This window comes from Rattus rattus, chromosome 3 (assembly GCF_011064425.1).
Source record: "Rattus rattus isolate New Zealand chromosome 3, Rrattus_CSIRO_v1, whole genome shotgun sequence".
In the NCBI taxonomy this organism is placed as follows: domain Eukaryota; kingdom Metazoa; phylum Chordata; class Mammalia; order Rodentia; family Muridae; genus Rattus; species Rattus rattus.
The window spans coordinates 66,963,580-66,987,528 of record NC_046156.1 but is presented as its reverse complement, the minus strand read 5'-3'; the positions used below and the strand labels follow the sequence as shown (position 1 = coordinate 66,987,528).

Genomic DNA, 23,949 nt, shown 5'->3' with positions numbered 1-23,949 from the left:
GTGCTAAGCAGACACTACCACTTAAGTACACTCTAGCTACAAGTATCCGTTCAGTCGACTTGCAAATATGTCTTTTAAATATGTCTTTTAAACTTGATTATTTTCAAAATATGAAGACATTATCTGCCTGAAATTCATAATATTCCTGAAAGGCTCTTTACAACCTAAAAGTAATCTTTTGTCCACCCCATTGCCATTCTAAGACAGTCATACTGCCTTTTAAAGTATGGGTTTGCCAGCTATGGCAGCACAGACTTTAACCTCAGCACCCAGGAGGCAAAGACAAGTGATCTCCATGAGTTGGAGGCCAGCATGACAAGTTCCATGTTGGCCAAGGATACATGCTGAAACTTTTTCTCAAAACAAACAAACAAACAAACAAAAAAGCCCAATGTGCTAATGTTGCTATTTTTCTTTCTTTTTATTTAATTGACTATAAAAAAATCAATCCTTCTTTAAAATATCATACACAGGCTTCCTCTTATGGGCATCAGTAATGTATCACCCTTTGTCATATTTCTCATCAGTTTACCATTTTCTCCTAGCACAGACATTTCCCAACCTCAATCAAATTAAACATCAGTGCTTACACTATAGTTTCTGTGTAAATAGTAGTTGTTAATTTAGCCTCAAATAGTTGATCACTTTTTCATTTGCACATTAATTGATGAATCCCTCAAGGTTAGATCAAGAAAAAAGAAACTACAGAATTCAAAAAGAAAGGAATTTAATTCATAGTATCAGAAACAAATGTATCCCAGTAGAAAACTAGCTATGTTTTAAGATGTAGGAAAGGACAGGAGTTGCAGGTGACCAACTAATATCATCATTTTCGTTACTTAGAAACCACTGCTTCTATCCTCAGGAGTCAATAGCATCTCTCTTCTACAAATGCTTTTACCATGGTCTCTAAATAAAAAGTCTGCTGGCAACAGCTGTAGGAAATATACTTTATGAATTGTTCAGTTCTTAGTACATATCAGTGAAAAAGAAAAACAGTGATACTGCTTGAATAGGAAGCAACATCTATTTCACACATTGTGGTCGGTCTCAGCTCTTTACTGTTCTTACTTACATGTGACTTGCACCTGTCATTAAAGGATTTATGCTGCCTTGAACTTCTTTGCTCCCTCTTTCTGGTTTGGTAATGTCTATCCTCTAGTGATTTCCAAAGCAGTCCATAGGATGTAAATGTCTACCAACTTACTGAACTAAGTCAACTTTAGTTTTTCTTCATGTTTGACTGATAGTTTGATAGAATCCAGGTTGGCCATCAGAACATTCAGCCTTCAGAATTCTGAAGTTCTATGTACATCTCTCAACCAGGAGAGATCCCTCTCCTGGATCGATTCTCTGTATTGAACACAGAAAGAACTGCTTCTGGAGATCATTGAGTCAATTTCAGGGAAAGCTTGCATCCCACTTTTGAGAAAGTTCTTACTTCAAGAAGCAGTGAAACAAATTAAATGATGACATAATAAGCAATTTGCCAGAGACAAAAGGGGAGATGATCTTATTAATTAAAAAATAATTGAAAAACACAGTGGCATGCTTTACTATATTAGACTTTTGTCATTATTATTTGGAAAATATAAATAAGTATTATCAATTGATCTTTTTATAACTGGATAATTTTAAGAAATCATTGGTTTTGTTAATGTAACAACATCATGTTTATGTCAATTAGAAACTTTTTCTCTTATAAGAGAGCTGTGGTAAGAGATTATGAATGAAATGGATTTACTTGAAATACTCCAGAAAGAAGAAAATAGCTCATGAGGGGAAATAGGTGATTTCACATTATCAAAATTCTTGAAATTATTTTAAAAGTTTATAGAGTTCCCATTATAGTCTAATTTTGTGTATGTCTGGAAAGTTTCATAGTAAAAAAATTCCAAAAAAGTAATCAGGAAAGAGAAAAAAATAGTAACATATCATATCAGTTATTCTCCTTTATTTAGCAAACAATACCCATTTTCCCAATCCCTTCTGAAATTTCTCACTGGCTTTCTCTTTTCAGGTAGACAAAGATGATGTTTGCAAAAGAATATTAAATGACTTAACTACCGAACTCTGTTTAAGGCCAAGAGAAGTAAAAATTGTGGTCACTCTGATAGGGTTAGCCAGAAGATGGGCATTATATTTTGTATTTTAATGAGTATATTCTCACTTAAATGGGTAGATTCTTTAATATCATTGGCTCTCTTGCTTCCTTTACCCCACTGTAGGAGTGTCCTTACTGGCAATTGTGCCTTATATACATATAAAAATGTATTTTATTCTTTGCATAACTGGTGAATAGGAAGTTCTCTATATTGAAACAACACATTTCTGAATCTGTAAATTAATGATAGACTATTGTGTTGAATTTAGCAAAGTATTTATGCTCTGAGGATCTGTCTGGGTAGCCAACATATCTCCCTCTCTAAAAACATCTCCTTTTTTCTAACAGCAAAATAAATAAGAAAACAGTTTTTTAAAAATAGGAAGAAAATAAAGCCTTTTATATGAGGAAAGAGATGTACCTATAGTGGTCTTATTGTCTACACATTTGTTAAATATGATTTACATATTTTCATTAAGAAAGAATAACAGATTCCCAAGATGCCTTGGCTTAAAAGAGAAATCAAATATAAGAGCATATTGAATATTTTTATGTTTTGTAAAAATTGTACTGTGTCTGCCACATTAAGTTTCTTGTTTGCTGTTTGTTGGTTTTGCTTTGCTTGTGTCATGAAACTTTGAAGACACTATAGCTCCAAAAGGAAGATTGTGCACTCAGACGTAAACATCAGCCAAAGTGGATCTGTGTTTCTTGTATTTGTTCTAAAGAGCTGTAGTTATTTTGAATGATGACCTAATCTATGCCAGAGTCAGGCTAGCCATTCATCTGGGACACAGCCCATTTCCACACACACAGTCACTGAGGCTGAATTATTTGCTATCTCAGTAGGTCTTACAGATTGAACTTGGGCATCTGATAAATGGTCATCACAGTAATGACTCCTTGGGACTGTGAAGCAAAGAGTATACCTGAAAACTACAAAACCAAAATGTATACTCCTAGAAGACATGGATAGAGCAACACTTACATCATATACTGTGCAGGAACAGCAAGAAAAATTATACATATATACATATATATAATTTTATATAGTTTAGTTTTCCATAAATTGAGACGAAGAAAATGTCTTCTTATTTTTGTTTATATATGATAAGCTTTGTAAAAAGAATTAATAGGGGGGAAATTATAATTTTGTGGTTTTCTTACATATAGATTTTAGATTTATTTAAAAAATAATTTATTAGTTTAATTGGATCTATATAATTGTACAATATATTAAAGAATTGTTTGTTCTTTACCCAGAAAACTTAAATTGATTGCTCTGTCGTAGTTGAAGTAGAGAACACTTGGCATTTGAAAATTAGAATTGAGAGTTTTTAGAGACTCCATCACGTTTGGGTGAGATAATACTTTATGGGGTAGCCTAGGCATCTTTTCTTCATCTGAACAGGAATAGTTGCTGGTCTGTAGGCCCCATTTAAAAATAGGCTGCACTAGTTAGACGAAGGTTCTATTTATCTTTTAGTCGAAATGTAAAATTAAATCTCTCTTTTCACATGGGTTATTCTTTAACAGTTTATATTTTATCAATGAATCTATAGAAAATGGAAGACATCCGTAAATACAATATCATATTGATAAAGCATAGTCCATGTTTTCTATAAATGTACAAAGCACCTGAATTGTACATTTGTTTGCTTTATATTTGAGGGACAGAGAGTAATCCTCCCTTATTGCTGACCCAGGGGAAATTTGAAAAGTGTAGAGAAGAATTATGTGTCTCGTTAAAATTAGAGGACAGTATAGTGGTGTGATTTGGTTGGTGAGTGGATGCAGGCTCTAAACTGGACCTCTAGGGATTGGGCTATCTTACTGATTTCACAGTAGAGACAACAGGCAGTGATGAAATTGGTGTTCAGTGAGAAGCCCAAGGATTTAGCCTCTCTGCTGAAATTCACAGGAAGATGAGGTAGAAAATACTACAGAAGCTAGCTGGTATACCAGTCCTTCCCTGCCATCCCTCCCTCTGTCCTCGTTCTCCTTCACCTGCAGATCGCCCTATGGTAGTCAGCGATGCCCTTGAATGCCTGTGCTTAGGTGACCCTGATGACATAGGCTTCTCAGTAGATTGAACTGTAGGTGCACTCCATTCCACCATGCTTGATGGAGACTTGTAAATAATGTAGAGGAACTGTGGCTGTTTTTTAGAGACTATACATGACATTTGTAATATAATACTTCTTAGTTGGAGAAGATATTTAAAGTATTTTATATACTATACCCGAAGTCACAATATAAATTACATAAATTTTCAGTGAAGACTGACTCATGAATTTTCTTGTCCTGTAATGTTCTTGTCAGGTTCTGATATCAGGGTTTTTGCTGGTGACGTAGAAGGAGTTGGCAGGTATTCCTTCTGTAATATCCTGAGTGTTCCTAGTGGTTGGTGGATTTGCTGTGGAGCTAGCTGAGCCTGGTGCTTACTCTCTGGGAAGGTGCTAACTACAAGTTCAATTTCTTTAGTAGATATAATCACGATGTCTGTTGCTTCCTGAACAACCTATGTAGTTTCATAATTTTGAAAAATATAATTCATTGTCATAATTACAGTCACTATGCTGTATAGCAGATCTCTTGTTGATGACATTTATCTTAGTTACATTGACACTGGAATATATTATATATTCTAAATTAATTGTATTTATTGCATCTTAGGTTTGCATCTAAAATATATTCTATTTTTTGTTTGTTTTTGTTTTAAGATTGGAAGCTGGCTGGATTGCTCATGCTGGCTTTAATTTTCTGGGCTTAACACAAACCCTTACTCGAGACACCCAAAAGCCTAGAACTACACAGGCCCATGCCATGGTACCTAACAGTGCTGACTTCATAACTGAACATTATGCAGCTGTTAGATGGAGTGCTCTGTGTCATCACGTAGGTTGTTAGTAGGTGATCATGTTTTGATAATCTGTATTTTCACTAATTTTGAACTTACATCTACTTAACTATTGAAAGGTATTATAGACTTATAAATTTATTCTTTTAGACCTCTGAGTTTTTGTGTCTTAAATTGTATTTTTTTTTAATAATTTGTTTGGTTTATTAAGGCTGTGTGTGGATTTGAAGGTTGTGTTGGCCTTAAAGTTTTGATGCCTCTACTTCAGGCTTCTGAGTGATGTGGTTGCAGTTGGGTGCCACTGTACCCAATGATGTGTGTGCTGCACGCGTTTGAAAGCATTGCCATTTGGTTCATAAGTAATCAGGATAATTATAAGTCTGAAGGAAATGATTTTATACCATTATGAAATAACCTTATCCCTAAAAAAAGTTTCACCCTAAAACACACTTGATTAGATGTCCTTTTCTAATTTTTCTGGTATGTGTGTCATTTCTGGCTACATTTATTTTTTTTCCTCTGTATTATGAGTCATGTTTTTTGCTTTTGTACAAGAGTGGTCATTTTTAATTGAATTCTAGCTATGGTGAATTTAACCCAGTTGTGGTTCCTATAAGTATTCATGTGTGTTTTTCTGGGCTATTGTAAGATTCCTTCAGTACAGTTTGGCCCCTCTGTATCTTGCTTTGCAAGTTTTGTGAGGCTTCCCCACATTATGGACTACAACGTGTAAACTGAAATATGCTCCCCAGCTTCCACACTCGATGATTTGGTCATAGCAATAGAATCCATGCGATGACACTATGCTTATGTTGATCTGCTCTTAGGATTTGTTCCCTTTTATTATCTTCTTATAATTTAAATCAGTTTGTAAATTTAAATATATTTTGATCATATTCTCTTACTCCCACAAGTCCTACCAGAACTCCTTCCCTCCCTTCTCATCCAATGTTAAGTTGTTTCTCAACAAATGAACAAAACTCCATTACAACAACAAAACAACAACACCAAGAGCAACAAAACAATTATACTTTTGGTTTTTTGTTTTTGTTTCTTCTGGTGAGGCTGGGCTGACTCTCCATCTATCATTCCATATCTTACTTATTTCTGGGTTTAAAGTACTTGTAGAAAAATGACCGAAGTCAGTCTTACTGTAATTGCGGTAGAATATGAATGGCAGTTGGGTGTGTGTGTTGAACTGTACGGATTTATGCAATGAAGTGAGGCTAACACTAAAAATCCTGTTTACTTGAGTTCATAAAGTCCTTAAAAACACACACACAGTTTTTGGAAGATTGTATTCAAAGCCGAGCATGAGCAAAATATTTAGTTTGATATTCCATTGTGGAAATGAATATGACCTTACACTATTTGTTTATTATAAGCATCCCCAACTAAACAATTGAGTGGTAAATAGGAGGCCCAAAGCTGAAAACCTTTCCAACCAGCAGCCAAGCTTTCTGGAGATTTTAGGCACGTTCCCTGTGATTTTCTATTGCTTCGTATTGTTTTTATTTCTTTTCCTTGGTATTTTAAATAACAAAAGGAAATTTCTTAAAGGTAATTTAGTTAACAGGGGCACCAGAGAAACCTGCAGTGGCGGCCACAATGTTCTTGGTTAGTTAAAAATTGTACATTATAAAATATACCAGTATGTCATAATTAGTAAAGTTTTTTAGTAGATTTGAACTTAAATTTGTTAAATTATAGTAATTCATGAATACAGAAACTCAGTTTGTTAAATAATGGGCAAAAATTTTGTAGTTTGAACATAGCAACTCCTATGAGTTCCCTGAGTTTTTGAGAAGTAACTGAATATTTCCAATCTCAATGAAAGAAATTGAAAGTTGCCAACACTGTTCTATACTTACCACATGTCTACGACAAACGTAACAGTTCTGAGGCTGGGCCATGAGTGCTTTGCCTATTGCACCAGTGTTCAGGAAGAGGCAGGAGCATCATCCTTGGTAGAACGTTCAAGGTTTGCCTAAGCCTTTCAGTGAAACCCTGTCTCAAAAAGAACAAGGTCTTGGGATGTGTCTCCACAGTAGAATACTTGTCTGGCATGTTTTGAACCTCAAGTTTGATCCCAGCGCCACAAAAAATAAGCGAGAAGATAAATTAATAAAAAGAGATGATTCCAGGTTAGGTGCACACCACATAAAATAAGTTCTATTCTAGCTTTAGTGAGACTGCCAACCCCAGATTGAATGAATCAATGAATGAATAAATAAATATTTTACATATTATCATAAAATGCACAAGTGATTTTTGAGTCTAGAAAGATATGATGTATTAAAGGATTTTGAGTGAAAACAATTGAAATAAATAAATGACTCTCTGAACTCCTTTCTGATACTAACAACATAGGTATACCTGTCCATGCTGCTTTATTAATAAAATAAGAAATGTTTGGTGTAGTAATTATTGTCAAGAATGGTTCGAAAGCTCTTTACTAAGGTTAGGTTATAACATGTTAGCATACCACACTGTAGAGGTTTTAGTGGTATTATAACTATAAACTTATAAATTTTAAATTGGAAATCTTTTATTCTGAAGGAACTCTCTGTATCCTCTATGCTCCTACGAGGTAGAAAAACCTTCCCCTGTGTTCATGATGAAACTTGTACTGTGGCTTTATGTTTCCGTTTTAAAATGTATCTTCAAACCCCAGTGTATCTATTTAGGTTCAGGATTGGTCTAAGTTTATTCTGCTCTTCCCCAGCAGTTTTTATACCTGATTGTTTTCCTGTGCACTCTTAGGGAAAACCAATAAGAGCATCTATGTTCCTCATGACCATATGTTTTGTGTTCTAGTTAGGGTTTTTGTCTTTAAAAAAAAAAAAAAAAACCCACAAACTACAGGTATACATTTCTAAAACTGAAATAAAATTTGTCTAAAGATTTGTTTTTGTTCATTATTTTTATTTGAATTTTTCTCATCAAGCTATATAGTAACTTCCAGTTAAAAATCAGGATTTTATAATGTATCATATAGAATATAAATTATTTTTAAGCTGAGGAATGTTGAAAATAAAATAGAACCAAGTAAAGAGTCTGAATTATTTACAGACCAAAGGCTTAAAGGTGCATTTCTCCAGCACAAATATTAAGTTATGAAATGGGAATTTCAGTTTGCCATAAATCTGCCTGCCATCGCAGCTTAAAGTAAAGTAGTTTTGCCCATCTAAAGCAACATCAATTTGCCAGTCAGTGCTTCATGTATCAAAGAGCGTTCTGTGAAAATATCAATATCATTGGTTAATATAAATGAAATTAATTTTTAAAGCTGGGCTAAAGGTTGACATCTGAAAAATTGCATTACTTTGCAGAAGAGAAATTTCTGTCTTCTAGTGAAATTTCAGGTCATGAGGGCAAGTAATTTTCACAATCTTCAATGGGAGCCAGTGAAATATGAACTTCATTGTCACCTCGCCCCAAAGCGATAAGATAAAATGAGCTGATACATCATTTGCTGGGGTTTTATCATCTCCCTCAGTAATTGGAAGAGAAAACATAAGAGTGTGTGTGTTTGTATGCTTTTCTCTCTTCCCTCCCAACTGCCCCATCATCCACACCCAGGCTAAAGCCATTTTAGCCCAATCAATACAAAGGTCATACAGCACTTTTTTAATATATTTTTAATTTTTCATGCTGACTAAAGCTGCCAAGTAGAACATTAGAGTAATGAATATATTTAATTGAATTTGTCATCCATGAAAATGTTAAGGAAAATGCTGTGCTACATCCTAGTACTAGTATCAGGAGAAAAATACATAAATGAAAGAAATTAACTAATAACTCATAACTAATTTAAAAGGTAATATTTGTTCATATTTATGGCTTTCAGTTTTGTTGCTGTTTTGCCTTGGGGGATTTTAGGAACATTCTAAATGTTATAGTCAGCTATAGCAAAAATTCCCATTTTAAAATCACTGAAAGCAACTGCATACTCTGTTTCTCAAAAAGTATTTATATTTCGCCATTATTTTATATATTTTGCTTAGGAATATATTCTTGTTTGTGTATAAAACACTAGGTTTTGCATGGTTGGTTATTAAACATGAAATTCTTAAGACAGCTTGAGTTCACTGTTATCAGGGAAAGTGGAGGCCATTGTGATATTATTCCAGAGACAACTGTAAAGTGTGAAAAGCATGGCCGCTGTACTGTGAATAATTAGTGTCTCACTTCCTCCTCATACTGCGGCTGTTACGTGTGCATTGACACTTAGTACTGAACTAATTGAGAGTGCTTTTCAACATGTGCTTTGTTCTAAACATACTTTGAATATTTGAATATTTTTCTGGGCTCAAATTTAAGACCTATGCCTATAGTTTATACTTACGTTCAATAACTTTGGGCCATAGGGAATATCCTCTTAACATTAAGTAAGAGTGCCATTGTAACTTGATGGCATTAGTTTCTGGATAATACACTAGATTGAAAACATCTCTCTTGACAGAAAATATGTCTGAATAGTTTGAAAATCATTTTATTGTGGAATTCCAAATACTATGGCTGATTTTGTGCTTCTTATTGCTAAATTATTCAAAAGTCAATATTGTGTCATCTGAGTGAGTAAAACCACTTGAAATTAGGAAGTGTTTAAAAGTGAATGCAGCTAGACTAGTTTACTAGTATGTTCTTTAAATGGTTCTTAACTTCAGTTACATAGACTTCTGCTTCTTGATTTTTCACATATACAGATTTTGGTGTAACTATTTCCTATTCTTTAGATAAGATATTTTTCCATTTAAATTTTCCCTCCTAGAATAATGTTAAAACATTTAAATTTTACTGAAAGCATTTTGTTTGTAACAAGGCCTCCTGTCTTTGCTCCTTTACTAGAGTGAAACAAACATAGCTTTAAATATTTAAAACTTATTTTTTAAAGTATAAATAAGGTACCATCTAGTTGGACTAAAAAATGTAGGGTTCTACTTTTATTATTTCTTGAGGATGAGAAAACAATGTTTTTGGTGAAATGAAATGCTTTACATTGAAGCTAAAAATAACGGCATCATGATAAGAGAATTTCTGATATAGTTATAGGAAGATGTATGTAGAGTAGAAAAATACATGTATTTTTGCAGAATATGATATATACCCTTTCATAGAAGCTACATTTGGTTTTTAATAGGAAGAAATTTAGTATGTATTTTGTATTATATGTAAATACTGATTTTTTATTCTAACACACTCACTTAAAGATTTAATATGTTAAAACAAATTATTTTTTAAGTTGAATTCACTAATAATACTAAAATAATGAAACAAAGTGGTAAGAATTCAGAGAGAGAGCTGTGGGCTTAGGCTTTCAAGCTATTCTAGACTCAGGGTCATAACTGCCGAGCAATGGTAATGATACGGTTGCCATGGCAACTGATTCATTGGAGGGCTAGACCTCTGTCTAGGGTGCTGTCAGTATATGTAGAGTTCCAGTGAACAGAAAGTCCCAAAGAAGGGTCTGCTTCTACCTAATCCAGTTTTAATTGAACTCTAGAGACTTTGAAGTGAAGCCTCAGACCAGGCGCACAACTCCTGTTCCAGGAAGAAATGAACCTTGTGTTCAGCCAGGCCTCGGCCGCCTTCCAGTGCTGACATATCTTCCTAATGAATACTTTCAAGAAATGTTATTATCGCAATCTCAGGTAGAAATTCTTTAGCTAGGAGAGGCTCCATTTCTATTTTAAGCTACAAGTTGGCTATACCAGCATTCCCATTTGTTACTTTATTTTAAATTAGGCTGTTGTTTTTTGTTTTTTTTGTCTTTGTTTTGTTTTAAAATTTGAGTCCTTAGACAATTGTATATAATTTTCTGCCTTTTCTGATTTTTTGAGTTTGAAAATATTATGTGACTCTATATTAACTTTGGAAGCACACCTTCATACTCTCAGTACACCACTGTTCCTGTCACGTTTGGACACACACACAGCAGCACTGGTTTCAGGTTTTGGAGTGCGTTTTAGGTGATTGAAACATACAGACGAATGATGAGCCTCAAAGATAACGATGGGCTATAAAACAGAAAAGGTAGATCGGGGGTGTGAGATGTGGGGATTCCAACACTGTGCTGCTTTAACTTTTAAATGTATCCAACAATTTGACAAAAGCCTAAGATTTTATAAGATAGAGTATACATGGGGCTTATGTCATTTAATGTTATTTTCAATTATGTTTGTTATATTAAAACACATTTTCAAGGAGGATGGTGCTGCAGTCTAGGTAGATCTTTGAGATGACTGCACTATTCAAATCAACAGAATATACATGGGATTTTGATGGGTCCTAAAGCTACAGGAGTGTATTAGAAATGTTAAGGACCGCATGCTAGCATTCTTGTTTCTGTTGATGAGTGGACTCTAGAATGAGGTGACTGGCCACGTGACTGTCTGTGCAGTGCTGGCATCATTGCTGTGAGCAGCAGGATGCACCAGAGATTTCTGTGCTTAGAGACTTGGAACTTTCACACCAGTGTACAGCACTTCTCGCATGTCACAGCACTTACAGGACTCTGTGTTCTATATTTAGGTTCTTTAATGTTAGTCTAAATAAAGGACAGGAAGTGTAGTTTATTACGTTTTCATCAAGTCAATTCTGTTCTAATCACAACCCCTTTTTCTTTAGACACAGACCATTGACTTGTAGTGCAGAGAAGCCTTGTGCACGGTTCTCACCCCTCTGCCTCCAGGTGCTGAGATTCTGTGTGCAGCACACTCCTGACTGACTGGAGATTCTGTGTGCAGCACACTCCTGACTGACTGGAGATTCTGTGTGCAGCACACTCCTGACTGACTGGAGATTCTGTGTGCAGCACACTCCTGACTGGAGATTCTGTGTGCTGCACACTCCTGACTGACTGGAGATTCTGTGTACAGCACACTCCTGACTGACTGGAGATTCTGTGTGCTGCACACTCCTGACTGACTAGAGATTCTGTGTGCAGCACACTCCTGACTGGAGATTCTGTGTGCAGCACACTCCTGACTGAGTCTGTGCAGCACACTCCTCTGACTGGAGATTCTGTGTGCATTCACACTCCTGACTGAGAGATTCTGGAGATTCTGTCCTGCAGCACACTGGAGATTCTGTGTGCTGACTGACTGGAGATTCTGTTTGTAGCACCTCCTGACTGACTGGAGATTCTGTGTGCTGCACTGACTCCTTGACTGACTGGAGATTCTGTGACAGCACACTCCTGACTGACTGGAGAGCACACTCCTGACTGACTGGAGATTCTGTGTTGCACACTCCCTGACTGACTGGAGATTCTGTGTGCAGACCACTCGTGACTGGAGATTCTGTGTGCAGCACACTCCTGACTGACTGGAGATTCTGTGTGCAGCACACTCCTGACTGGAGATTCTGTGTGCTGCACACTCCTGACTGACTGGAGATTCTGTGTGCAGCACACTCCTGACTGACTGGAGATTCTGTGTGCTGCACACTCCTGACTGACTGGAGATTCTGTGTGCTGCACACTCCTGACTGACTGGAGATTCTGTGTGCAGCACACTCCTGACTGGAGATTCTGTGTGCAGCACACTCCTGACTGGAGATTCACACTGTGCAGCACACTCCTGACTGACTGGAGATTCTGTGTGCAGCACACTCCTGACTGACTGGAGATTCTGTATGCAGCACACTCCTTACTGGAGATTCTGTGTACAGCACACTCCTGACTGACTGGAGATTCTGTGTGTGCACCTGACTGACTGGAGATTCTGTGTGACTCCTGACTGACTGGATTCTGTGTGCAGCACACTCCTGACTGACTGGAGATTCTGTGTGCAGCACACTCTGACTGACTGGAGATTCTGTGTGCAGCACACTCTGACTGACTGGAGATTCTGTGTGCACACACCCTGACTGGAGATTCTGTGTGCTGCAGCACTCTGGAGATTCTGTGACTGCAGCACACTGACTGGAGATTCTGTGTACAGCACTCCTGACTGACTGGAGATTCTGTCCTGACTGGAGACTGCACCCTGACTGACCCTGACTGACTGGAGATTCTGTGTGCAGCACACTCGTGACTGGAGATTCTGTGTGCAGCACACTCCTGACTGATTGGAGATTCTGTGTACAGCACACTCCTGACTGACTGGAGATTCTGTGTACAGCACACTCCTGACTGACTGGAGATTCTGTGTGCTGCACACTCCTGACTGACTGGAGATTCTGTGTGCAGCACACTCCTGACTGGGAGATTCTGTGTGCAGCACACTCCTGACTGACTGGAGATTCTGTGTGCAGCACACTCCTGACTGACTGGAGATTCTGTGTACAGCACACTCCTGACTGACTGGAGATTCTGTGTGCAGCACACTCCTGACTGACTGGAGATTCTGTGTGCAGCACACTCCTGACTGACTGGAGATTCTGTGTGCACACTCCTGACTGACTGGAGATTCTGTGTGCAGCACACTCCTGACTGGGAGATTCTGTGTGCAGCACACTCCTGACTGGAGATTCTGTGTGCTGCACACTCCTGACTGGAGATTCTGTGTGCAGCACACTCCTGACTGGAGATTCTGTGTACAGCACACTCCTGACTGACTGGAGATTCTGTGTGCTGCACACTCCTGACTGACTGGAGATTCTGTGCAGCACACTCCCTGACTGGAGATTCTGTTTTGCAGCACACTCCCTGACTGACTGGAGATTCTGTGTGCAGCACACTCCTGACTGACTGGAGATTCTGTGTACAGCACACTCCTGACTGACTGGAGATTCTGTGTGCAGCACACTCTGACTGGAGATTCTTCATGCAGCACACTCCTGACTGACTGATTCTGTGTGCTGCACACTCCTGACTGGAGATTCTGTGTGCTGCACACCCCTGACCACCTGCCTGCACACTGACTGACTGACTCCTGACTGAGATTCTGTTCACACCCTGACTTACCCCTGACTGGGAGATTCTGTGTGCAGCACACTCCTGACTGATGGAGATTCTGTGTGCTGCACACCCTGCTGTGTGCTGCACACTCCCCTGACTGACTGTGAGATTCTGTGTACACACTCCTGACTGACTGGAGATTCTGTGCAGCACACCTGACTGACTGATTCTGGACTGACTGGAGATTCTGTGTGCAGCACACTCCTGACTGACTGGAGATTCTGTGTGCAGCACACTCCTGACTGACTGGAGATTTTGTGTGCAGCACACTCCTGACTGACTGGAGATTCTGTGTGCAGCACACTCCTGACTGGAGATTCTGTGTGCAGCACACTCCTGACTGACTGGAGATTCTGTGCAGCACACTCGGCTGGAGACTGTGTCCCTGACTGAGATTCTGTGCAGCACACCCTGACTGACTGAGGCACAGCACACCCTGACTGACTGGAGATTCTGTGCACACTCCTGACTGACTGTGTGCAGCACACCCTGACTGACTGGAGATTCTGTGTGCAGCACACTCTGACTGACTGGAGATTCTGTGCTGACTGACTGAGATTTTGTGTGCACACCTGACTGACTGGAGATTTTGTGCACACCTGACACACTCCCTGAGACTGACTGCTGACTGGAGATTCTGTGTGCAGCACACTCCTGACTGACTGGAGATTCTGTGTACAGCACACTCCTGACTGACTGGAGATTCTGTGTGCAGCACACTCTGACCTGACTGACTGGAGTTTCTGTGTACAGCACACTCCTGACTGACTGGAGATTCTGTGTGCAGCACACTCCTGACTGGAGATTCTGTGTGCAGCACACTCCTGACTGACTGGAGATTCTGTGTACAGCACACTCCTGACTGACTGGAGATTCTGTGTACAGCACACTCCTGACTGACTGGAGATTCTGTGTGCAGCACACTCCTGACTGGACAGTGCTTTTGAAGACTATGACAATGTGGAATGTAATGGGAGCTCTGCACTTTAGAATAGACTAGACTCTGCCACTAGCTTGTGGAGACTCTGTTTCAATATTTAACATGTCTTTACCTTGCTGTATTTTACTTATGAATAGAATCATTAAATATAGTATTATATTTATAAACTATATAGTGCAGAATATGTTCTAACAATATATTGTTAAGGTAAATCCAGGGTAGTTAACTCATGTGCATAGAAACTATTCAGACAATAAATGACTGGATATTCACTTTAAATTAGTAGATAGAACTACTTGTCCTAATAAATCAGAAAAGTGATATTTATGTATGTAAAGAGTCATTTTCTCAATATTTCCCACTAATCAAAATTCTCTTAAGATATCTTTTGTGACCCATTTTGAGAGAGAGAGAGAGAGAGAGAGAGAGAGAGAGAGAGAAAGAGAGAGAGATGAGAGATGAGAGATGAGAGATGAGAATATGAGAATGAATAGCAAAGCAAAGCATTGGAGCCATTGTAGGGCTTGGGCCACCAGATTTCACTCAGCCATTTTAAAAATGATGCTTCACGCCATTGTTAAGGTTGTAGAAAAGGTGTATTGAAGGTTCCCTGAACTAAAGCTGAGATTCTGTCCTTTAAAGCAAGAGAAGTGAGACTCCAGCAAGTACCTATTATGACTTGAGATAAAGAACTTTTGGAAAGTTGGGGGTGGTTGGTTTTGCTAGAGGAAGTGAAGTGAAAATCTCGGGCTGTATAGAAGATAAGAGGAACTGAATCCTAGAGTGCAGTAAGCATGCAGCTTTGAGATGTGGAGAAATATTCCAGGCACAGAAGGAAACAAGGAGTTCAAAACAAAACAAACAACCTCCCCCATCTGTCCTTTCTGTTTCTTTCTCTGGATTTTATTTGCCCTGCTATTTGTTGTGGAAATGAGAACTAGAACATTTGTTGCCAACTTCAGAACTGAGATGAGTACTCGTCTGGCTCTTTGAAGATTCTGTAGAACTTTTCAAAGCTGTATCTGTTTTCTAACTCCCTGTGTACCAGAAACAGAGTACTTCTTACAGAAAAATTGAAAAACAAAAAAAACTCAAAAAACTGAATGAAGTAAGTTTTTTTTTGTTTTTTGTTTTTTGGTTTTTTGTTTTTTGTTTTTTGTTTTTTGTAATTTCTAAGAAACTGCATCGTTCATTGGAGAATGTAGGTTGGTTTTAGTTCAGGCCTGTGAAGCAGACGTGGATAAAGATGGGTTGCGGCGTATCCCTCCACTTGTTAGCTTTTCTTTGGGGTCTTTTTCATTTTTGCCTCTGTTATGCGGTATCATAATCACTGCTTGGTTTGTTTGTATTGTTTAGTGGCACTTGAGTTGCAGAAATTTATCTTAATTTTTGACTTAACTGAGCTCATAGATTTTTATCAGCCTTTGATAGGAATGACATTTGATTTTCTTGGAGAACTGCTGAATCTGGCTTCCTTTCAGACTCTCATAATTAAGATTGTGAAATGATTTTTTTGAAAACAAACCTTGAGTAACAAGGCAACAGAGTGGTTTAGAACTAAACAGGCTTACCTTGAATTGGGGAAGCACTTTAGGCAACTGTGACTGTCACTTGAGATGGCAGGAGTTGTAACAAGTTACTCTGACAGCCGCCCACTGCAGGAGAGATTGTACTGAGCTTAATTGGCAGGGTTATGTTTAGCTTTGACTGACAAAATGATACTTAACCCCTTATACAGTTAATCTTTCTGCTTTCTGATTTTTTTTTCCTTACTAGTGAGCTAACACACATTTTTAAAGTGGGTAAAAGGCACCCCTGGGAAAATTGTAGTCACATATGTAAAACCATTTTTATAAGTGGCCAAAAGCATATATGGCATTTATTTGAATTCTTACTTTTGAAGTTTTATCTAAAATATTGTTTTTCTAAAAAGATTTTAAAAATTAATCAGTAAGGCTACATATATTTCCTGAGAAATGATTACTTTGCTTTCAAAAGCCCAAATACATAATTGTAAGTAGAAATTTAATAATTTCACTCTACTTTTTCATCTAAGTTGCCCTTTCACTAATTAAAACCCATTTTCTTCCTTTCTTTCCAAACTATGTCATTATCTACTAAATTATTTTTCTTAGAAAATTTTTAATAGAGCCTTTTCTGTTTTAATTGGAGGGAAACAGCACTAACAGAACGGAGCACTGTGACTTAATTGGGGTTACCTTTTCTCTTACCAGATCTTGGCATATACAGAAGGTCTGCATGGAAAATGGCTGTTCACAGAGATAAGATCAATCTTTTCTCGTCGTTATCTTTTGCAAAATACAGCCCTGGAGATCTTTATGGCGAACAGAGGTAATACGTTACAGAAGTACATTGTTAAAAAGCTAACTTACCCCCATTTTGGGTGTCATTTTTGAACACACCATATTGTTTCTATTTAGATCTGATCTGTAGTTTACCCTCTGCCCCGTTGACCTCATCTCTTAAATCTCACCGATTGTCATATGATTTTTATTCCCTTCCCCTTCCATCCTCTTTAGAATAATTTGTAAGTCTTTTGTTTTCCTGACTATCTCACAAATTGGTGCAGTGCTCTATAAATACGAATATACTGAGGCTTCACTATTGCATCCGCTGTGAAGTTTCCATGTCTTGAGCATTGCCTTGATTACTTCTAATAAGTGGCTGCATTTGGGGACAAAATATAATCAAATGATTCATATGTTTATTTTGTCTTTATTTATTTAAAAAGTCAAAAAAAAAGTACTAAGTTGTCTGTTTTTTAAAGTTGAACTAAAGTTTTGCTTGTGGATTTAAAATGTAACTCGATGAGATACATCAAGACTGCAAGGGTAAAGAAGTTGAACTTGTGGGAAAATTTTGTTTGTGAGTGGAGCCCCACAAGGGAAATATATAAAACCTGACGTCTTTGTTACATTTCTAACTTGTCTATATGTAGGCTGATGGTTTCTTATCTGTTCTAAAATCTCCATGTTTTAAATCTCCACATAAAAGCATATATGCAAATATTTCTCCCTCTGTAGTAGCATACGTTTTCAGAGAATATAAGCACATTTAGGGGACAAGTGTTTTCCCTTCTTATAAGCTCCTCTACAACCCCCACAACTTTTTACTAATGCAAGCATTATTCCTTTATTTAGGTGAATAAAGGAGAGGTTGGTTTACACCTTATTTCAGTCTACTATGTCCAGTAGTGGTAACCTTCCAGCGCTGACCACTTGCTCTTCTTCATTCATTTTCCTTCCTCAGAATTCTGTAGACACCCTTGGGTTTGTGTGTTTTCTATCGTCTCTCATCTTACCTAGTCTTCTGACATAACCCACAGTGATTTATTCTTTCATTCCTCCCCAATATTTAACATAAGATCGGGTATGTAAGGAAGCCCTATTTCAACATTACTTGCACATAGCATAACAAGATACTTTGTATGTGCTTAGTGAGTGGTCTGTTATTTGCTTAAGACATGTTAATAAATCCATTGTTTAAAAGGTACAACAACATAATTAATTTTTTTCACTTTGAATATTTTTTGATCAAACAGCAGACTACCTTCTGGATGAGTTTGTAGCATGGATGTGATTCTGATACTGTTAATATATGTATAAGATTTGAGACCCTACAAATTAACATCCTATACATTTTACCATTTTATGATTATCTTTTTTAAAGATAGATATTTCATATGACTTTTAAAATTAACATATCAAAGGTATTTTATTGCTAGTTGATTCTTGATACTGTAGTCCATATATACTTATCTAAATTGTTAGAAAGCATTTTAAGTTTGCTTAAGAACTGTAGTGAAATCTTTCCTTTCTAGGTACAAATGTTAGTTGACATTACTATACAAAATAAAAACATGAAAATATTATAAAGAAAATTTATTTCTAATGAATTAATATAGAATAGATTATTTCTTAGCTATCTTTGTAGCTTTTAATAGTAAGTATGTAGCTTTAAATTTTAATTTAATTTCAATTTCAATTTTGGTTTAGTTTAAATAATTCTAGAAACTCATGCAGAGACATTGGAGTTCTGAGCATTGAATGTGTATCTTCACAGTTGTCCCTGTATAATCTCAGGTTCATGTTAGACAAGGAGGCAGTTTTTACTTTTTCTGTAACTACTGTTGAAATAGCAGCAGAGTCTTTGATGAAACAAATATGACCTGTAGAAGATCACTACTACAACATTAGAATGTCGTACCAATTGTATTTGAGATACTTGAACCAAGAGAAAATATTCTATTGAATCAAGAAGTCATTTTTCCAAGAAGGATTTTACTACATTCTAACTTTTAAAACTTACTTGTTGTAGTTGCTGTGATGTTCAACTTCCCAGACTCTGCTACAGTAAAGAAAGTGGTGAACTATCTACCTCGGGTTGGTGTGGGAACCAGCTTTGGATTACCTCAGACCAGGTACTGTGTTATCTGAAAATATAAATAAATAAAAGGAATATTCTGATTAAGTCTTGGTAATTAACATGTATTAATATTTGTATTTGTTTTGAAATGTCCCCTTCTAATTTTCGTTTCTTAATAAATGATGGTTATTAGAGTTGTGTTATGTTTAATTAACTGAATCATAATAGAAAAAGGTGCAGTATCCCTCAAAGAACATATTTGCAAATACTATAAGAAAACGGTTTCTAACTCTTCCCCCACAGCATTTGTGTGTGCATGAACACACATGCGCGTGCACGCACACACATGCACACGCACACGCACACACACACTTCACTTATGCTTCTTACTTTGACCTTTGGGGAAAAGGCATATATTTCTATGTGAAACCACTATATTTTAATCAACATGGCAAAACCCAGAAAGATAAATAACATTCATATATTATTCAGATGTAAAATGAATGGAGTGTTGCAAACAAAGGATGTAAATTGGTACAGGCACTTTGGAGCCTCTTGGCAAACAAAGTAGCACTTCACATCAGCAAATCCTACTGCCTTATAACCCAACTGTGTTAGTCCTAGATATACTTCTTGCAGAAATACCTATTCATGTTTACCACAAAGCGTACATAGCAGTGTTCAGATGAATACTGTCTATGATAGGCTCAAACTGAAAAACAAGTTCATTAGCATCAGGAAAATAAGTAATGTGTTGTGTCCATACAGTAGAATCTATTACAATGAAATGAGCAAAGATTTGTCACATGTAGCGACAGTGGTGAACTTAGTGATGGAAGCAAAGACGTTTATGTAATATTTTGAACCAATAAACCTGACTCTAGTGCCCGAGGTTATTGTCAGGTCATAACTCATTTTTGGAGAGTGGTAGTTCATGAGTCCCTATTAAAAAGGCTTATGACAACATGTTGCTTATGTTTCTTGCCTGAGATGATGGCTGTCCAGTGTATATATTTTACATAGTCTCATCAAGAACATACTTTTGTGTTGTATAATAAATGCTTTGGGGGTTGGGGATTTAGCTCAGTCGTAGAGCGCTGCCCTGGGTTCGGTCCCCAGCTCTGAAAAAAATAAAAAAATAAAAAAATAAAAAAAAATAAATGCTTTGAAGGGTCATAGAAAGAACTACTATTTTATCACACTGGAATCTTTTAAATTGTTCTTAAACCTTTTTTTCGGCATACTTGGGATAACTCATAATTTTGGGTTGAATATTTTTTAGTCCTTCAGTGTTTTTATCAGGCTCCTATTGTTAATTTTGAAAATGAAGTAAGCCCAAAATTAGAATGAAGAAGAAAACAAGGTTCAAAGCAGACCTTAAAGTTCTTAGAAGCTATTAGCGAAACTAAAAGTTGATCTTTTGAAAAAATTAAGATGGACAAACACATAGAAGTCCCTAGATAGACAAAGGAAAGGGACATTTAAACAGTCCCTGAACATAGCTTTCCTCATGTATCTTGTTTGCTTTCTCCTATCAGAGCTGTCTGGTTTTTAGTACACAGAATAGCTCATGGTATAGGATTAGGAGAGTGGAGGAGTCTTTTCATTGAGGGTTGGTAAGCTAGCTATGTTGACTATTATTTCTCTCTATAATTGATTCTCTGCTAATATAGCTGAGTTAACATATTTAAAAGCTGGTGAAATGCAAACATGGGAGGTTTTCCAAATTAGTCGGAAAGTGTTTATGAGTAGAAAAGAACAGTTTACTTTTAGTATGCCTGATTTGTTGAGTAGAAGCATTTTATCTTAGTGTTTTTTTCTGGTGCTTGGAATCATACCTAGGTCCTTGAGCATTCTAAGCAGGCAGTCTACCAGTGGGCCATATCTCTGCCCTGAGCTAGTATTTATTTCTGTTTATTTCAAATATTATGGGAATAGCCTGTCACAGATGCAGTTGATAAGTTCGTGCCAATAATGGCCAGGCTTAAGTAGGAGTTTCCCCTGGAAGCAGGCATCTTTGTCATCTGCCTCTATAGTAAGCCTCAGTTTCTCAGCCGTCTCTATCCGCTATTTCATAACTGAATACAGAACATGGGAATAGCTTTCTGCAGAGCAAGCACCCAAGAGAAAGTGATACAGAAGTCTCAGAACCTTATGTGACTTACCATTGATAGTAACACTGTCATCTCTGCTCCATTGTATTCACCTCAAGTAAGTCACTAAGGACAGCTCAGCTCCCAGGAAAAAGATTAAGTACCAGTTCTTATCAACTTTTTAAATGCCTCAGTTTATTACTTTTATATGAAAATGGCGAAGGCCCTATATAGTTGTTTTACACTATCAGAATTGATTTAGACTATATAACACCATTTCATGAACAATTTCATGGCTATGACATGACTCACTGGCAGATTACTTGCATAGCATAAGAATGGCATTGGGTTCAATCCTTAGCTATATATAAGCTTTTTCTACTGATAACTATTTTATAAAAGTTTTTTTTTTAAATCCCCTCTAGATGTTGTACCTGGGACTCTTTGTAGTGTTTTATCATTGAAAGTTAAAGATCTTAATTCATTCATTAGTTTCTGAAATAGATTTTCAACCCTTAAATTATGTCAGAGACACTCAGCAATGTACAACATAGACACTCCATTGCCCATAGATGCTCCAACAAATATGTGGACCAAGTAGCTGTAGAGATGGGTTTCTTTGGATAAACTGAATAAATGTATCCCAGTGAGACTGTTCTGTTTTATCTCAAGAAACAACCTGTTCAGCATTGAAGGAGGAGACGGTTTTACAGAAGCCTAGAAACAAGGCAGAGCTTTTATTATTCTGGAAAAATTTTAAAGGACAACTAAGGGTGGGAACTTAGGAAGTGAGCGTTGAGTAGGAAATAAAAGGCTGATGTAAAAGTCCGATTTCTGACAGAATGGCAGTGGTAATTAATGTTAGTGGAGAGAGGCATCTGATGGGGAGTTGTCAGAAATATAACTTGGAAGATTTGGAGACTGATGAGAGGGTTCAATGTGTCTACTCAAGTCTCAGCTTGAGCTCCTGAAGTTAACAGCACTAGAGAAGCAATGGTTGCGGAGGGCTCTCATGCTTTTGTCTCCATGGTTGAGATTATAGGAAGGAAGCAGAGAGAAAATAAGCTTGGCTTTAGTTATACTGAAATTGAAACCCAAAAGAAACGCTCAGCTGTAAAATGCTAATAGGAAACTAGAGTCCAGAACGTATCTAAAACAGTAAGTAGAAACCTGGCAGTTGGGACTATGCGTCCTGTGCATGAGATTAAGGAGCCGTAGTAAACTGTGATTTCATCTGGGAGAGACTAGAAGGGCAAGAGGAAGCAAGGCTGCATTGCAAGGACTGTCACCATTAGTTGTAAAACTTCTAAGACCATTGTAATTAAGACAATAATTTTCTTACAAATGTTAACTAGAAAGCAAGTAGGAAAAAAAGGAAGGAAGGAAAGAAAAACAAAACCCCTCCCCCCAATGAACAAAACATCTGAAGTACAGATCCAGGGGACTGTGATGCGAAGGGTTGGTAGCCTTTTCATACAATTAGATCTGACAGGAAGTCAATAAGACAGACGAAACAGGGCCTGTTGCATTTCATAGCCGCTATTTAGGGCTGCAGTGGTTTCATGTGGATTTACCCACTCAGTATCCACAAGCTGTACTCAGTTAATAGTAATAAGCAAAATTCTGTTGTTTATGAGGTTTTCAGTTTAGATATAACATTGCACTTGAGGACATTAGACAAAAACATGTGACTTATCAGCCAGTGACTTAGAATTCTTCATGCTGTGGGGTTTTTTTTGTTTTGTTTTGTTTTTTGTTTTTTGTTATTTGGGGTTTTTTTTGTTGTTGTTGTTGTTGTTTTAGAATATCCAACATGTAGGAATATGGTCCATACATGCACAATACAAATTTTAAGACTTAATATCAAGTTATTCCATAAGCCTAAAGGCTTCATTCAAGAGTCATTTGAGTTTTCCCACTCAAGGAAGTTGTTTCTTGTCTCAGCACTTGAATTTTTTACCCCTTACTAAAAATTAGCCAAGAAAACACACCTTGGGTGCCATAGTTATTTTTCTGTTGCCATGACAAAGTACCATGACCATGGTAACATAAAGAAAGCATTTAATTTGTCTTCTAGTTCCAGAAGGTTAGAGTACATGACCATCATGGTACGCAGCATCAGGCAGTCAGCATGATACTGCAGTGGTGGCTGAGAACTTACATCCTTATCCACAGTAGGAAGCAGAGAGAGACCTAACTGTAAAAGGAGTGGGCTTTTCAACAAAACCCTTCCCCAGTGACACTTCCTAAGCAAGGCTACACCTCCTAACCTCTTCCAAGTGTTCAAATATATGAGCCTATGGGGCCAATCTCATTCAAACCACCAGAACAGATTCTAGCAGCGACCTTACAGTGAGGCACTAAAAGTCATGCAGGAAAGAGAGTTTTTCTTATCTACTGTATGTGGCAGTTTGGAGCTTTGTTCTTTCATGGGGCAGCCATGCTCTGCTATCCGTTCTTAATGTTTTTGCCAACCCCCTTGCCTAGCCACTCCCCTTCTCATAGGACTGAAAGGGTAGTGATTTGAGGCCTTAGTAAATTTTTTCAATAAGTAATTACTTGACTCTTGGCAGTGGGTAGAACCATGGGAATACTGACCTCTTAGACATGCCATTAGATGTTTTAATTGAGCCTACACATCCACACTCCTTCCCACTCCTG

General features: G+C 37.3%; 1 protein-coding gene across 1 annotated transcript in view; it reads left to right on the top strand.

The window, feature by feature from the left end:
- Nucleotides 1–23,949, top strand: part of Lrba (LPS responsive beige-like anchor protein) — a 543,225-nt gene that overhangs the window by 347,834 nt on the left and 171,442 nt on the right. The window contains exons 41-42 of the mRNA XM_032898147.1: nucleotides 17,044–17,161; nucleotides 19,148–19,250. Coding sequence (XP_032754038.1) covers nucleotides 17,044–17,161; nucleotides 19,148–19,250 — 221 coding nt within the window. The remainder of the gene's footprint in view (nucleotides 1–17,043; nucleotides 17,162–19,147; nucleotides 19,251–23,949) is intronic.